The sequence below is a fragment of the Mandrillus leucophaeus genome, unplaced genomic scaffold (assembly GCF_000951045.1).
Source record: "Mandrillus leucophaeus isolate KB7577 unplaced genomic scaffold, Mleu.le_1.0 Scaffold299, whole genome shotgun sequence".
Classification (NCBI taxonomy): Eukaryota; Metazoa; Chordata; class Mammalia; order Primates; family Cercopithecidae; genus Mandrillus; species Mandrillus leucophaeus.
The window spans coordinates 4067125-4084052 of record NW_012103131.1 but is presented as its reverse complement, the minus strand read 5'-3'; the positions used below and the strand labels follow the sequence as shown (position 1 = coordinate 4084052).

Here is a 16928-nt window from a genome sequence, read left to right as displayed (position 1 = left end):
GCCTACCCATTTAAGAGGACAGTTTCCCTGTTCTTGCCTGAATTGAAGGTCTGCTATACAGCAGGGAATAACACAGGGAGTGCAGGGCTCCTCGCTCCATTAAACAGCAACAGCAAAAACAAAGAGCCAAAGAACTCGAAACAAAACCCACCCCCGGGAGAAGAACAACCTTGTTCTAATTGTCTAGCGTTGCTGATAAGCCACTGGAGAGTTCTGTAGCGAGGCCACTTTGGTTTTCTAAGTGGGGACACAGGATAATGGCAGTGGTGTGAGCATCTTGAGCCTGGGTTTTTCCTTTGATGCTGGGCTCTCGGACAGGGTCCAGTGACAGTGGCTCTCCAGACCCCTGGTGTGCAGTGTGTGGCTAATGGCTCTTATAATGAGAGATTTATGACTTGGGCTTTCAGATGCTGCCCCAACCTCGTTTGTCCAGCTCACAGCGGAGCCTGTGATCATTTCTGCGGGTTCCAGCTCCGGGCTCCAGACATTCTGCTCCAGCCAATTCAGCCGAGCAGATGAGAAACAAGAAGCCCCACAGTCCCACAAACAAGAGTCACGTTGCTGCTGGGGAAGGAGAGGAAACCCATCCCGACATCTGAGGAAAATATTTTTGTGTCTTGTTTACATAATGAATCTGTCTGTTAACGAAAGAACCTGAGCCGACAAGTTCTTTGGTCTCACTGAAGTGTGTGGCTTTGCAGTGGGCTGAAGGTGCCTCCAGGTCCTCTTTTGCAGGAAGTTTCAAAGACGTCCCATTTTTCTTCCTGGTGAGTTGCTTGTTCACCAGTCCTGAACTAAAAGCAAATAATTCATCCTTGCTCATCCTACAGAAAGTCGCCTGGCTAATGAGTCTGGTAATTGGGACCCTGTTGTAGCATGGATCTCTCTTAGGGGGAAGCTGGGGTGGCAGTTGGGGTGGCAGTTGGGGGTGGTGTCTCTTTCTGGCCACTGTTGTCCACAGAAGCATCCCAATTTTCTGCCACCCACCTGCAAGGGCAGAAACGGTCTCCTCTGAAATCAAACCACACCGTGACTTTCAATACTATGTAATAACGATTCTTGTTCAGTGAGCTTGACAAAGGAGGGAGTACATAGTGATGAAAATGATGGCGTTTTCCACTTAATGAGAGAAGCAAGCTAATGGAGACTGCCTCCCCCTCACATGCACTGTCTCTCAATGGCCCCCAGCTCTTGTAGGAGAAGCCCTCATGGCAGAGCTAGATGGCACCCTAGGGGTCATACAGGTCCGTGCACTCCTTGCCTTGCAGATGAGGAAGCTGAGTCCAGAGGAGGGGCTGACATGGCTGAGTGGCCAGGTGGGATCTGGAGCCTAGTGTCCTCGCTGTCTGGACTCTTCTCAGCATATCATGCTGTGTCCTACTAAGGCTCCCCGAATGGGGACTAACTTGTCATCTTTCAACTTCTCCCAGTGCATTCTTGGTGCCTAAGCCCTGACTCTCTGCTTAGGTGAGGCTGTGCATTTCCTGGTCTTCCCAACAGAATTCCTGTCCCTGCTACCCAGGTCTCAGCTCTCCCTGACCTGGGCTGCCTCCCAGCTCTGGAATCTTTCTGAGAGGAGAGTGCCTCCTCTTCCTGTCACATTGATGTCCACATTGAAGGTGTTTGAGTTACACAACAGAGACCACCTGTGTCTAACTGCTTATGTCCATCGAGGTCTGAAAACAAGACCCTCATTCTTATATCCTGCTCCCTCTGCTCATGTGGTCATGAAGGGAGGAAGGAATGTTTTTAAAGATGGTTTTAAGATTACTACCAAATTTATCTATCCATAGATCTATCTCCTTGCCACCGCCACCTACCGCTCAAAACAAGAACTAGTTTGTGCTAAGAAAATATTATAGAATAAGATCAAGAACTATAGAATGAAAGGCAAAATACAATTCTTAAGAAGGAATTGAAATCAGGGACTTGGATACACGTTTGTACAACCGTGTTCATTGCAGCATTATTTGCAATAGCTAAGTGGCGACTAGTGTCCACTGACAGATGTAGGGATATGGACATTGTAGGCTATACATTCAATAGCATATCATTTATCCTTAAAAAGGAAGGAAATTCTGACACATGCTACAACACGGATGAACCTTGAAGACATGCTAAGTGAAATAAGCCACACAAAGGCCAATACTGTATAATTGCATTTGTATAAGGTTCCTAGAGTAGGCAAATCTGTAGGAATAGACAGTAGAACAGTGGTTGTTAAGGGCTGGGGGAAGGTGGGAAGGGGGAGTTAGTGTTTAATGGGGAGAGAGTTTCCATTTTGCAGGTTAAAGAGTTCTGGAGATGGATGATGGTAACTCTTGCATGTTAGGAAAGTACTTAATACCACTGCACACTTAGAAATAATGAACATGGTACATTTTATGTGTATTTTACCATGAGTATCAAAACACGAGACAACTCATGAGAGAAAAGAAAATGGTCAGATCCACATTGCATGGAAAAATATCTCTTTATGTGTGTCATCTCCCCATTAGACTGTGAGTTCTTCCAAGGCAGGGATTCCTATGTTCTCTGCATCGTTGCTATCTCAGGACCCAACTCAGGCCCTCAAACATGCTATTTTGTCCGTAAATGTTTGCGGCTCTGAGATACTGGCTTGATCACATCGATGTGGTACCCATGAGCGGGGTGCTTTCACGTGCATTGTTGTATTTGGTTGTCATCATCATCCTTGAGGCTGGTGCTCCTGCTCTGTCACCAGGAGATACCCACACTCCAGCCACAGGGAAAGCGAAGCTGGAACACCCCACCCTGGCTGCCACGGGCCAGAGGACCGTGCTTCACACTCCACGGGTCTCAGATTCAGCTAGAGCCCAAGTGACTACAAAATTCAGCAGAATAGGATTTTACAATGTCTTCATTATAACCCATAATTTTCTGAGAGAGATGAAAATTATGTGTAAAACTGTGGCTAATAACACATTGTTTTTTGAGGGCCCGTTCTGTGACAGCACTGCGCTGAGCCCATGAAAACCTTTATTTGCCTCATTTAATGATTCCCAGCCCAACAAAGCCTATGCCAGCCTCTCTCTTACAGAGGAACAAACAGAGGCAAGGAGGTTATGTGGCTCATCCAAGGTTAGACAGCGTTAAAATGTGGTGGCACCAAGCGTCAACCTGGACCAGGCGTCAAAACTCAAGCAGCTCTACTTTTGCCTTCTCCTAATCATGTACAGTGATTATTCATATTGCAAACTCGCAGCTTTAGTCTTACGGGAGGGGTGACACCTAGTAAGAGACATAAATGGAGCTCAACTTCCTCATCTGTAAAATGAGTAGTCATAGTGCCCTCCCCACAAGGTCATTTCTTCCATTAAAGGAGATAACACCTGACCAGTGTTTAGCAGGTGTGTGGCTCACGATAAATGTGCAATGCGTTTTAGCCATTATGATGTGACGGAGACCCTGACCAGACGCAAGGGGCTTGGGATTATCCAGTGAAATTTCCATTTGTCTTGTGTTCGTGAAACGGCTTACAAAGCCACTGTGCATTTATATAATGACCCAGGCTTTATCCCAGGAAATAAAAACTGCTCGCCTTATAAAATGGTGTATTTCATTGGAAAGGCAATAAGTTATGCAATTTCTCACATTTCCCCTTTACTTCGGCAGTGGGGAACTCACCCTGTCGTTGTGATTCGTCTGTGCCAGTGCTGTCTCTCTTTTTCTTTTTGTTTGTTTTTGAAATGGAGTTTTGCTCTTGTTGCCCAGGCCGGAGTGCAATGGCACGATCTTGGCTCACCGCAACCTCCGCCTCCCGGGTTCAAGCAATTCTCCTGTCTCAGCCTCCCAAGTAGCTGGGATTACAGGCATGCGTCACCATGCCTGACTAATTTTGTACTTTTAGTAGAAATGGGGTTTCTCCATGTTGGTCAGGCTGGTCTCGAACTTCTGGCCTTAGGTGATCTGCCCACCTCAGCCTCCACAAAGTGCTGGGATTACAGGTGTGAGCCACTGCACCCAGCTGCCAGTGCCATCTTTAGCCCAGGTTTTTGAGTTTGATTCAGTGACTTCTCCAGCTCATTATGTGCTTTTTTTTTTTTTCTTTTTTAAAAAAATCAGTTTGTTTTACTGTTTTTAAACTGCATTATTAACTATAAGCTACCTCAAATTTGGTTGGGTATAAATTATAAAACAATGCTCATTATAATTTAGTGTCAGATATTTCATTAGATTGAAAACCAATCATTCTTATAAGAGCTTGCATGGTAAATTTTTATATTGCTCAATTTTCTATATAAACCGTTTGTAAAAAAAATTGGTAACAAGTAGACTAATCACCAGTGTGATGTTATCTGGATATATTTTAATACTAAGAAAACTTTTAAATAACTCTCATGCAAACTTGTTTTACTCGTCAAAGAAGCCTCAGATGTTAACATCAAAGAGATGATTGGTGCTAACAAGAAATGTCACAAGGTGGGCTTGTATGCCCCCTCCCACGGTTGCCCTGTAAACATTCCGGTGACTTCATCACACATAGAGCTTTGAGGTTCTTTGGCCGAGGCTGGAAGGTGGAAGCCTGACTCATTCTGAGCCTAGTTACAGAGGTAAACTGTGGCCATTTTTTTCTTTCATTTAGCCAAATGCATCCTTGTCATTAAAAGACCTTTGAGACTGAGTAAAATGGCTTTGAAACCTCAGTAGAATATGCTCAAACTGTCTGGAGAAGGTACGTTCTAATTCATTCCCACAGATATAACCCTTATTAAAATATAAAGTAATCTGTTCATTCTGTCCACACTGAGTGTCTTCTGGGCCCAGTACTGTGTGAGGCCCCAGGGGAAAGGAGAGGAACCAGGTATCTCTAAAGACCTGGGCTAACTTGGGGAGATACTCAGGAACAGATCATTACACAACAGCATGAAAAGGATGCACGGTAGCGCCTGTCGGGGGTGCTGGTGTGGGCTGGCTGAATAGTGTTCTGAAAAGGATATGTTCCAGGTCTAACCCCTGATACCTGTGAATGTGACCTTATTGGGATAAGGGCCATTTGGATAAGGACCTTGGCAGACGTCACGGAGTTAAGATGAGGTCACGCTGGAGTAGGGTGGGCCTTACATCCAATGACTGGTGTCTTTATAAAGGAGAGAGTTTTGGACGCACAACCAGGGAAGATGGCCATGTACAGGTGGAGGCAGAGATTAGGGAGGGGCTGTCCCAAGCCAAGGGACACAGAGGATGCCAGCGACCATGGGACACTGGGAAGGGCAAGGAAGGGTCCTCCCCTAGGGCCTTCAGAGGGAACACGGTCCTGACACCTGGATTTCTGGCCTCCAGAACTGGGAGACAGTAAATCCCTGTTGTATCCAGCTGTTCCCTTTGCAGTCACTTTTCACGGAAGTCCTGGGGACGAATGCAGGCTCCAGTCCAGCTTGGGGGCCATGTAGCGGCGGATCGGGACGTCCTTCTAAGAGAAGCAATCTTGAGCCATGTCACCGGTGAGGAGTTAGGAGTTAGCCCGGTGGGGGCAAAGGTGAAGGCAGCACTCGCGGTCATCAAGCCAGCCACCTGTGGGAAGCAGACTGGGTTTAAGGATTTCTAACCTGAGCTCCTTGAACTCCCAGGGTCCCTCTACATGTGTGCTTCGATTTTGTGCCTTTTCTTGGGGAGAAACACGTCCCTTGCATTTGAGTTTTCGAAGGACCATGTGGCCTTCACAGTCACACACTGGCAATGTCAAGAAGATTTGGCAGGACCAGCTGGGAGATAAGGCTGGTGGGGTCACCAGCTTGATTGTGACCTTGCTGACACCAGCAGGGCAGGGAGGTGAACTGATGCAATGGAACACAGCCTTTCTCTCAGGAGCAAACGGCCTTGGCCTTGGCTTTCAGTTGGATGTTGGAGGTGAGGAGGAGGGTGCGGAGTGGGCGCCTCTGTTTCCAGTGAGGACAGCGGGAGGGTGAGGAGGATGTTGCCTCAGATGAAGTCAGGCCTTTGGTGTTTGCTTGGCCACTGGCCAAGGCGATGACATAGGAGGAAGAAGGGATGGAGAACCATGAAGGGGCCTGGTTGGTTTCCTTTTGCAAAAGCTGTTTGAGGCGACTTGGAGGCAGCTGGCTCTGAGGCGGTGCTCACGGAGGGGATCTGGCCTCTCCTTGGCTGGATTGGTCCCTCAGGTTTGCGAAGAGGGCACAAAGGCAGGACAGAGGAATGTCGAGAGAACCCCCAAAAGAAAGTAAGATACAGTAGCCAAGAGGAAAAAGACGAGACGAGAAGTCGAAGACAGGAAGACTTCCCGGAGAAACTGGGTAGTCAATAGCATCGAATCACACCGAGATGATTAGCTGAATTTAAAGCTGAAAAGTGGTTCTCTCAGAGAAACATCTGTTTTAAAATATTAACAAGGAGTATTGTTAAAAGGATGGTGAAAATTCAGAATAAACCTTGACTTCCATAAGACTAGAAATAAGAGAAAGCATGTAAAAACCCAAGAAGTAAGAATTTGAGTGTCCCTTCCCTGCCTCTGACGCTAATGATGTAGGTAGGAGAGTAAGTGTAATTATTAAACAGACTGAAGGCCTCTGGGCATTTGCCATTTGCACATTTCTTGGGTGGATCAATTCACGAGGCAATATGTGATGGTGCTTGTCTGCTACTTTTGTAGAGACAAGCCAAGAAGTATTGGGCAACAGATTGGAATTGGACACAATTTTTAACCATATTCTATGATTCACCCAATATTCTACTTGCTATTCTCCAAATAAGCTAGATTTTTCTGCTTTTATACTTTATCTTAAGCCATTCCTGCCTTTCCGTTTGACTGTGGCTTGGGCTGTGCCACGATCCCTCTCCACTCCGTTCACCTGTGTCTAAACCCAACCCCATCTGACAAGGCCATGTCAAGTGTCTCCTCCCTCCCACCAACTTTTCCTGGTTCCCTTTGCTGGAAGGGCTCTGTCTGTGGCTTATTAAGGCCAGGGATAGCAAAGCCATGACTTTCTCTTAGAGTTGCTGGAAAAAGAGAGCATACCTTTATCTCTCAGCTCAGGGCCCCACACGCCCTGAGCACTGCCTACATTCCTGCTCAGTGGAATTCCGTTGCTGAAACACACACCACCCTCCAGGCAGGAAACCGGGATTCTCAAGTGCTTGACTCAGGGCCTTGTGGTATGTTCATTCATGGTGGTTGTAGCCTCTGGGAAGGTGCTCAAAGTGGGTAATGGTTTTGGATGTGTGGTTCAGGCTGATGGAGATAGCAGCGGATGCAATCCTTCCAATCATCTTAGGAGAGAAGAGCTCTTGACACCTACTCGTGAACACACACATTCCCTGGGTACAGAGGGCCCGCGTCCTGGGTAGCAAACACAAGTGAGTCATAAACCAGCAATAACTTTGGGGGAGCTAATTGGGCTGGTTTTTAATTACTTTCAAAATAAGAGCATGCTGGCTCTCATGACTTTTTTTTTTTTTTTCTATGACAGTTTTGTTTGAAGTGAAACCATTGATGAAAAGCCTCATTGAGATTTCCATGCCCACAGACTAGGTGTGATTTTTCTAAAAGTCATGGAGTGGTTTTCGAATCAAAGTATTAGATTCTCTTCTGGGGCTTCAGACTCACCATCTGTAAAAGATGTCTTTAGTTGTCTTAGATCAACAAGCACTCCTGGATGTGGGCTGTGCCAAATGTCCGGGAATGCTTGCTAAAGCATAGGGCTGAACCTCCTCAAAACTCCTCATTTGCTAGGTCTGCAGGGCAGTAGGTGAGACACAAGAATGTGAATTTCTAACAAGTGCCCCCATCGTGTGGATGCTGCTGGTCTGGGGACCACATTTTGGGAGCCCTCGCTGTTGAGCAGCAATACAGGGAGGACCCTGTCTCGGGTAAGGTTTCTGAGGGGCAGAGCCTGAGGGCAGTGGGGTTGGGCTGTTCTTCAGGATAAGAACCACAGAAGAGTGAAGGAAACCTGATAAGGAAGGGGGAAGAGCCAAACAAGGATGTCAGGTGAAGTCAGGCCTTTGGTTTTTGCTCTGGAGCATAAAAGGCAGAGCTGTCCTGACCTTTGTACTCCTTTTTTTTTTTTTGAGAGGGAGTGTCACTCTGTTGCCAGGCTGGAGTGCAATGACATGATCTCAGCTCACTGCAATCTCCACCTCGTGGGTTCAAGCAATTCTCCTGCTTCAGCCTCCCGAGTTGCTGGGACTACTGGTGTGCACCATCACGCCCAGCTAATTTTTGTGGTAGAGATGGGATTTCACCATGTTGGCCAGGAGGGTCTCAATCTCTTGACCTTATGATCCACCTGCCTCAGCCTCCCAAAGTGCTGGGATTACAGGAGTGAGCCATCTGCGCCTGGCCCCAACCTTTGTATTCCTAAGAGTCATCCTGGGCTGTGCTTCAACATGGAGGGTCATTCTCAGAGCGAAGCTATGAGCCATTGTCAGTCACTCTCCCAACAGCTGAGGTATGTGGCAGTTCCCCAGCAAAGGGCAGGACTCAGACAGTCTCCACCGCATATTCTAATTTCACAAATGGGGCATGGGAATCAATGAAGTTTAGTTAGAGACAAAGCCCTGTTTGGAGTGTATGCTGCTGTGTTCAGGGCCTGTACACCCCCTGCCCGTTTCTTTAACCAGGGCACTTTCTTGATGCGGTTACAACTTTACTATTTTTTCATATGTCTACACACACTTTTTAAATGTTGCAGTCATGTGGTTCACAGGCTTTTTCCTTCTTTTGATAAACATAGCATTGTAAGCACTTTCTCATGTTGCTATATAGACTTTATATTCATTATTTTAAAGGCCCTACATACATCCAATACATCTGCCTCCATCTCCCCAACTAGTCTGTAGTGGGCAGAATAATGTCCCCCCTCCCACAAAGATGTTCATGTCTTAATCCCTGAAACTTATAAACTTGGCAAATGAGATTTAGTTAATAACCTGGAGATGGAGAGGGTAGCCTGGAATTTCCAGGTGGGCTCAATCTAATCCAAGGGTCTTTACAAGAGGGAGGAAGAAGGGTCAGAGTCAGATAAGGAGATGTGATATTGGAGGCAGAAGTTTGAGCGATGCAGGGCTGTGAGCCAAGGTAGCCTCTACAAGCTGAAAAAGGCAAGGAAAAGAATCCTCCCCCAGAGCTTTCAGAAAGGAACCTAGCCCTGCCACCACCTTGATTTTAGCCCAGTGAGGCCAGGTTGGACTTCTGACATCTAGAACTGGAGAATACCACATTGGTGTTGTGTAGGCCCTGAATTTGTGGTCAATTGTCATAGCAACCGCAGGCAGCTCGTGCCCAGCCTTTGTGTATCTGATCATGGCAGTTCCTCCGCCTCCCTGCTGGAGACAAGGCATCTCCCCAAAGCTAGTGTTTGCTGCATGTTGTTATGTTCTGAACGTTGCACTAAGGGTAGTTATGTCATTTAATTGCTTATAGTAACCCTCTGAAGCAGATACCCTTATTGTCTTCATCTCATGGTGAGGAACCAAAGGATGCTGAGTAACTTGCTCAAAGCCACACTAGTAACCAGATCTGGGATTCAGGTGCTGGGACTCTGTGGTGTGATTCCAGCGACTTCCTGACCACTGATGCCACAGTGATAGCGACCAGTTGGGTCTTGGGGAGGGCTGCCTTGATCCTGCTCATTGCCAATCATAACTGGTGTCATTTATAAAACATTAACTCCACACCCCACTCTGCCCAAATGCTTTCCATTCAGTATCCTCAGTGCACTGATGGCAAGGCAGCATTTTTGCAGGAGGTGTTATTGCATGCATTTTATGAAAGAAGAAATTCAGAGAGGGTATACAGCCCATCCACTGTAGGTCGGCCTGGGGCCAAACCTGCAGGCCCAGACCTGTCTAGCCTCAGCCTGTGCTGACTCCAAAGTTCTTAACCACATGCGATGCCACATGACCAGAGCAGGATTTCTGTCTTCATCAGCTTTATTGTCAGTTCATCATGATGCATCAGCTCTGCACAGGAATCCAAAAGACCTTTCAGCTCTTATATTTGTGCTTCACAAAAAGTAATCTGTGCACATCATCTTGGATAACTGTCTCTGTCACTCAATAGCAGTCATAGATGGAGGCACAGCCCCACATCTGAATTAGAGCTGATGGTGCTCACTGTTACCCAAGGACAAGATGAGACACAGCCAGGCTCTCGACAGGTCAATGGTGGCCCTTGAAATTCCCTCGAGCTGTGTCCTGACCCTTCTGCAAATCTGCCAAACTTGAAAATATTAGAGCACATTATTTTCCTCATAAAACTCTTTAAGTTACAGCCATGCAGTGCTTCAGGATGGGGATATGTTCTGAGAAATGTGGTTGGGGGATTTTGTTGGTGTACGAACCTTGTAGAATGTACAAACCTAGATGGTATAGCCTCCTACGCACCTAGGCTGTATGGTATGGCCTATTGTTCCCAGACTAGAAATGTGTATAGTGTGCGACTGTGCTGAATACTGTAGGCAATTGTAACACAGTGGTAAGCGTTTGTATATCTAAACATATCTGAACATAAACAGGATACAGTAAAAATACAGGCTAAAAGGTAGAAAATGGGCTACCTGTATAGGACAACTCCCGTGAATGGAGCTTGCAGGACTGGAAGTTGGTCTGGATGAGCGAGTGAGTGAGTGAGTGGTGAGTGAATGGGGAGGCCTAGGACAGTATTGTCTACTACTGTAGACTACGAGCATTGCACACTTAGGCTACACTACTTTTATTTAAACAAACAATTATACTACAATGTTCTGATGGCTACAGTGTCAGTAGGTGATAGGAATTTTTCAGCTCCATTATAATCTTATTGGACCACTGTCATATATGCAGTCCTTCACTGACTGAAAGGTTGTCATGCAGTGCGTGACTGTATATCTAAAATGTTCATAAACCTTTTTGATGAGTTGATAAAGGCAGGACTCTAGTTTAGGGAGCTGCTTTCATAAATCTCTTCTTTCTCATCACCTGCACTAGCAGCTGGGGAGCCATTTATTACAGCCCCTTATAAAATCACCTTCCCTAGAGCATTTCCAGTGCAGAGGTACAGTGCTTACCCTGGGCTGCAGAAAATGGGCCTCTTCCTGGGCTTGCTTCCCACTTCCACACTCATACCATCTCCCTGTGTTTGGTTCATGTTTCTACATTAGCGACCTGACAAAGGTGACTTTTAGAGACTCGGGGGACTGCGGCTGCTGAGGGTCTGTAGCGTAAGGCGGTGTAAGCCCTGGGTAGACTTTGTAGTACTGCTGACTTGCATCTGAGAGAAAGCTTCTGCCCAGGACTCCGTGAGGCACTCAGTGCAGGTTTGGTGGATGAGGAATTCAGGCAGAGTAGATCCATAGATATGTCCACTGTTATTAAGCCAGTGCTTGGGGGATCCAGGACTAGAATCCCGCTCCTCCAGTCTGCTGCTCCGTCCAGCTGGACCTGACAATATTCTTAGCTATCTTTGTGGCAGACAGTCACAGAGAGGCACATGTGGGGGATTTTACGTAGAGTGTCTCATGATATGATCACTAAATTATCCTCAGAGGGTCTAAAACAGTGTTCGTATCAGTTTCTGAGTCATCCATGACCCCTCCAATAATGGTTGCATTAAGAGGCTGAATGAAGGTCAGTTTTGTATTTCACTCATTCTTAGCTCTAGTGATGTTGGGAAATCTATAGATGTGAATCTCTCTTCTGCTGAGTATAAACTTGGGACGCTGGTGAATATGATAGGCCTAAAATTGTGTAATTGTGACTGAGTCTAAAGAACACAAACGATCGTATGGAAGAAATCTCGCAGCTGAATAAACTAATAACGAACCCAGAGAGGTTAAATGGACGGGATGGAATAAGAGAAATGTACAAGGTTTTGTCATGGTTAGACTATCCTGGATTTACTATTGGCTGATAGAATATGTGAGTAGGTGACATTAAATTTTACAATAGAGTTATATATTCCATTTTATCCTTTTATCTACTAAAAAGTAGCAATATTATCTCCTTTTGCCTAGGATTACGGGACAACTACCACAGTACAAGCGATCAAATTGCCCTTAAAAATCTCCAGTCTGATGTCACAGAGGGGAAATCTGACTTCACCAAGGTAACATACATTTCTAACTTCTAGAATAGTCAGCAAAATGCACCCATCTATAAAACATAATCACTGGCCTACTTGTGATGTGATTGCGTTTTATTTTATTTAGTCAAAAATTGAATTAATGTGGCAAACAATCTAACCACGCTATAGATGTAATTATTCTTTTATCATCTTCAGCAACAATTTGTAAGCTTGCAGCATCTTAGAATACGGCAATTGCTCTCAATTTTAAACTAAAATTTATCTGCTGGAGAGAGAGATAGAAAGAGAGGGAGAATGATGCCATACAGCGTTTTGAAGATGCGAAAGAGATACTCTGAAATCTAACAAGCTGGTATAGGTTGTTAGAACTGCAAAAAGTGTCAGTGGTCTGAACAGGGAAGAAAATCAGAGGTCATATTTATAAAACGAAATATTTCAGATTGTAGGGAACAAAAAAGCTTGGTGCACAGTGGTTAATATTGTCAATGTATCATATACCAGGCTCTGACTAATCGACTGATTCAGTTAATTCTTCCCATAGCCCCATGAGACAGGTACTGCTCTTATATTAATACCTAAAAATGAGAAAACTATAGCTTCAGTAGGTGACTTGCCCCAAATCTCACAGCTCGTATAATCTGCCTGGCTCTGGAGTTTTTGTTCTGAGCTTGGTCTAAAGGACTGTCGTGGTGGAAGTCTCTTTTGAGTTAACAAGATTTACAGTATGGACTTTCTCACCTTAAAAAACTGTCCAAGATGTTACAGTTTACAAGGCTTCTGCTATCTGTCACAAATGGAGATTCTGCCACCAATTTTTGTGGTTCTAAGAGAGAGTGAAATTATAAGAATCACTTTCTCATAACAGATTAAAGTAACAAAGATATCTGTTAAATATTTTTTTACCCAAAATGCTTGTGTTAGGTGTTACTTTGATTTAGCTCTGTATTTAATAAAGCTCAACATTTCCTTCAGAGACTTGGGACTTGAAATCCCACAAGATGGAGAAAGGAAGTTATTTGGGGTCCTGAGATTTACTCATCAATATTTAAAGCCCTTTCTATGTGAAAGCACCAAGCTCACTGTCTCCAGATGTAAAGATGCATGGCTGTAATTAATTTGCTCCCTCAGAGCAGGAGTCAGAGCCCTGGGTTTGGGGAGGAAAATGGGTGGAAAGAGCAGTGGATCACTGAGAGCCGTCCTTAGGTGGAGATGCCAGTTAGGAGGAGAGAGATCGAGTCAGGGAAGGGCGTGGGGGCAATCCCACTGAGCTCCACTGCTACTTTTTTTTAAGACAGATATCAACTAAGGATCTTTGTCACCTGTTTTTCACATTGAGCTGGCAAATTTCAGCATTCTCCTATTGATGTTACAAATTAATCATTTAGTCACTAATGTTGGTGTCCATGTTTGTGGCTATGTGGCTGCATCCCTGTAACACACACACACACACACACAGACACACACACACACACACACACACACACAGAGACTTCTCTCTTTCTCTCTCTCTCTCCCCTTTCGATCTCATGCTTGGTCATTATCTGTGACTGAGTTCAATAACTCTGGAAATTATACCTTCTGACCACCTGCTCTGGCATCATCTGGATCATCTAATTTGGTCAGTAGGTGACTCAAATTTTCCTCCTAACTTGGAATGTTTAGAGCTCGCCCCTGGGCGTGTGCTAGAAGGCTGCCATAAGATGATGAAACATGCCAGGGACTGCCCTGCTGCCCTGCGACTGTGGCTGCCGTAAGTCTCCGCCTCTCCTCCAGGGCCCCCACAAGATTGATCATTTTCCCTTCCAAAATGCATTCAAGCTGTAGCAATGATAGGAAGTCACCTTTTCTGCCACATGATTACTTAAAAGGAGTAAATATAGAACAGAGTTCTCTTCCTTAAAAAATTTTTTTAAAATTTTCCTCTTAATAAAAGTAAGAGCAACCCCATGCAGAAATAGGAAAATATGGAAACAAATAAGAAAATATTTATCTGCACATTTTCCTCTATTTTCCCCATGCATTTTAACATAAGACTGTGATGTAATTTAACTTTTGTAGCTCTCTTGTATTATTCTCTTATAATATCCCATCATAAGCAATTCCTATGTCATTTAAATTATTTGTAATTTGTATTTTTAATTTCTGCAGAATATAAGATACAGTTGTACAGTCATGATTTACTTACCCACTCCCCTTTAAAAAAAAAAAAAACAGTGATTCTTGGTGATTGTGAGGGAATGGAGAAAAGGGACTGGGAAGTGAGTGTTTACTGGGTATAGAGTTTCAGTTTTACAAGACGAAAAGAGCTCTTGAAATGGATAGTGGTGATGGTTGTACAACATTATGAATGCATTTAATACCACTAAGTTGTACACTTAAAAATGACTAAGATAGTAAATGTTATGTGTGTCTCACCACAATTTAAAAATTGGGGAAAAAATAGATTCTTTCTGGCTTTTCAGTGTTCTATGTCACACTGCATTAAGTTCTTTGTTTTTAGTAACTGCCTGGAAAGGCAAAAGTTTCATGATGCAGAGTGAGAAAAGATCAGATTTTTCCATTTGTCTTTAAACTGTCTTCCCCAGTTGCTACATAATTGAGCAAGCTCATACATTGGAAAATGCGCTTCCATTCAGGATGAAATGCCCCTAGGCTGACAGTGACCGTGGCTCCAGATCAACTCAAAGGAGGAAGGCAGGTTTGCAGCAAATGCGGAGAGGACTGCAGAGTCTTCTGTGGGAAGCTGCGGCCAAAGAATCTTCGGGCAAGTCCAGCATAGGTTGCAGAGCAGCAATGGGGAAAAATTCAGGTTTCAAGGTAGAGATGGGAGGAGAGGCTTATTCTTTGAAGAAATAAATTGCTACAGGAATGGAGGTATCGTCACTCCAGTGTCTTAAGAGCCGATTCCTCTGATCATCTGCTACTTAACTCTTTCTGGCTTCAATTTATGAAATTACGCCTTTCTTAGAAATACCTCAAGGCATAAATACAAAGTTAAAAACAGTCAGTAAAAGCATGAAACTGTGAAAACAGTTACCAGCACTACAAAATCATCTTTGAAACATTTAAGAGAAATCAATATCTTAAAGCAGCATCTCTGGGAAAGAAAATGTGAAAAATGTGTTGTGTGGTGCTGGTCAGGAAATGGATGGTTCACCAAACCGAGACAAAACCCAGCCACGCATCTGACCTCTCTCCAACATGGACGTTCTACCGTAAATATGAGATGATTTTCATCCCCCTTTTAAATCAAATCTGATGTCAGTGAATTTTATTTTAGATGAACGGAATCTCTTTGTAAAGACATGTTTAGTTAACCCAGTAGAAAGGAGGATGGAATGTCGCCCTGAAATAGCTTCATTTGAGGAGATATTTGGCATAAAGGAGGTAATTACTTTCTAGAGAAAATTTGCCCAGTTTTAGAAGTAGTTGGCTGATTTAGGAACATTAAATAACCCCCCATCTCATCTCCTTCTTGGTTTCCGAGACCCAGAAGAGGAATGCAACACAAAATGATGTGTTAGAGGCTGAATCGTGTCCCCCCAACCCCCACTAAATTTATATGTTGAAGTCCTATCCTCTGCTTTCTCAGAATGTGACTGCGTTGGGAGGTAGCATCTTTCAAAGAAGTGATTAAGGTTAAGTGAGGTCATTAGAGTGGGTCCTAATCCAATCTGACTGGTGTCCTTATAAGAAGAAAAGATTAGGACCCACACATGGGGGCAGAGGACAGAGGGAGGACCATGTGAAGATGCCGGAAGAAGATGGCCGTCTACAAGCCAAGGAGCGGCCTCAGAAGAAACCAGCCCTGTGACACCTTGATCTCAGACTCCCAGCTCCTAGAACTGAGAAAAGCAGTTCAGTTGTTTAAGTCACGCAGTGTGTGGTACTTTGGTGCTATGGTAGCCCTGGCAAACTCACTTATCTTCAATCATTTAATGGGTCTCACTGAGAGTAGGGTTTAATACACAGAACTTCCCAAACAAGAGTGTCCTGTGTATTAAAGAGCAAAGAGTCATCCAGTGTTTCCTTTTCAATATCTCCCAGTTTGTTGTTTGGGGACTTTTGTGAAAGCTGAGACTACACACTGGGAAAATGCAGCACTTGGCACATAGTAGGTGCACAAATAAATACATGGAATGCACAGTTAAAGAGTTTGACCGTGACTGTATGTTATGAATAATAGAATTGCACCTAAAAAATTACATGACTTCTACATTTCTATCAACAAAATTTCAATGTATTGGATATACAATGAGTCATTTCTGTTTATGTAATTCAGGTAAACTCAAATGCATTCCATTGTAAATTCCACTGAAATATGGTATCGCTTTGATGTGAACACCCCTCACTCCTCTGTAGGTTGGATTATGTCGGATATCCACTCGTTTCTGCCGGGTCATGGGAAGAGTACCGGAGAATTACATCACACATTGGTATCTTGAGAGGGCAAATCGATTTTTCTTTGGAACTGGGCATTCATCAGTATTTGTCCCTCAGGAGCAGTGTCACCTTGACATCCTGAGTGACTCCAGGGCTTCAGAAATAAGTTCAAGTTCATGCCGTTCATGATTGCTCTTCCCTCATCCATTCACATCTCATAGAGTCAAAAAATCACGGTCACACTTGCCAGGCCCCACTTAATGAAACGGTGGCTAATTCCTTATCCCGTCCTCTGGGCCTCTAGGATCTTCTGGAGGGATGTACAGGCCTGCAGCCTCTCAGCACAGCCTGGGGGCATCCCTCAGTATGCACGGCCCTGGGCTCTGACTGTGGCTTCAGGGTTTAGTCCAGACGTGTAGCCAGTGTCAGATATTTCCCATTCCTGTCGTTCCAGGATGAGATGACATTCACTCATTCCCAGCAACACACCCCTCGTTGATGC

General features: G+C 44.6%; 1 protein-coding gene across 3 annotated transcripts in view; it reads left to right on the top strand.

Moving 5' to 3' along the window:
- The window catches only part of LOC105544154 (chromosome unknown open reading frame, human C10orf90), a 247403-nt gene that overhangs the window by 154540 nt on the left and 75935 nt on the right, over positions 1-16928 (top strand). Inside the window, exons 1-2 of one of the 3 annotated variants that reach the window (XM_011986444.1) lie at positions 4504-4696; positions 11973-12064. In XM_011986444.1, the coding sequence (XP_011841834.1) occupies positions 4675-4696; positions 11973-12064 (114 nt within the window). In that variant the 5' untranslated portion in view covers positions 4504-4674. Of the gene's footprint in view, positions 1-4503; positions 4697-5135; positions 5872-11972; positions 12065-16928 lie in introns of those variants that run through there. The other 2 variants (XM_011986443.1, XM_011986442.1) reach the window with 2 other exon arrangements.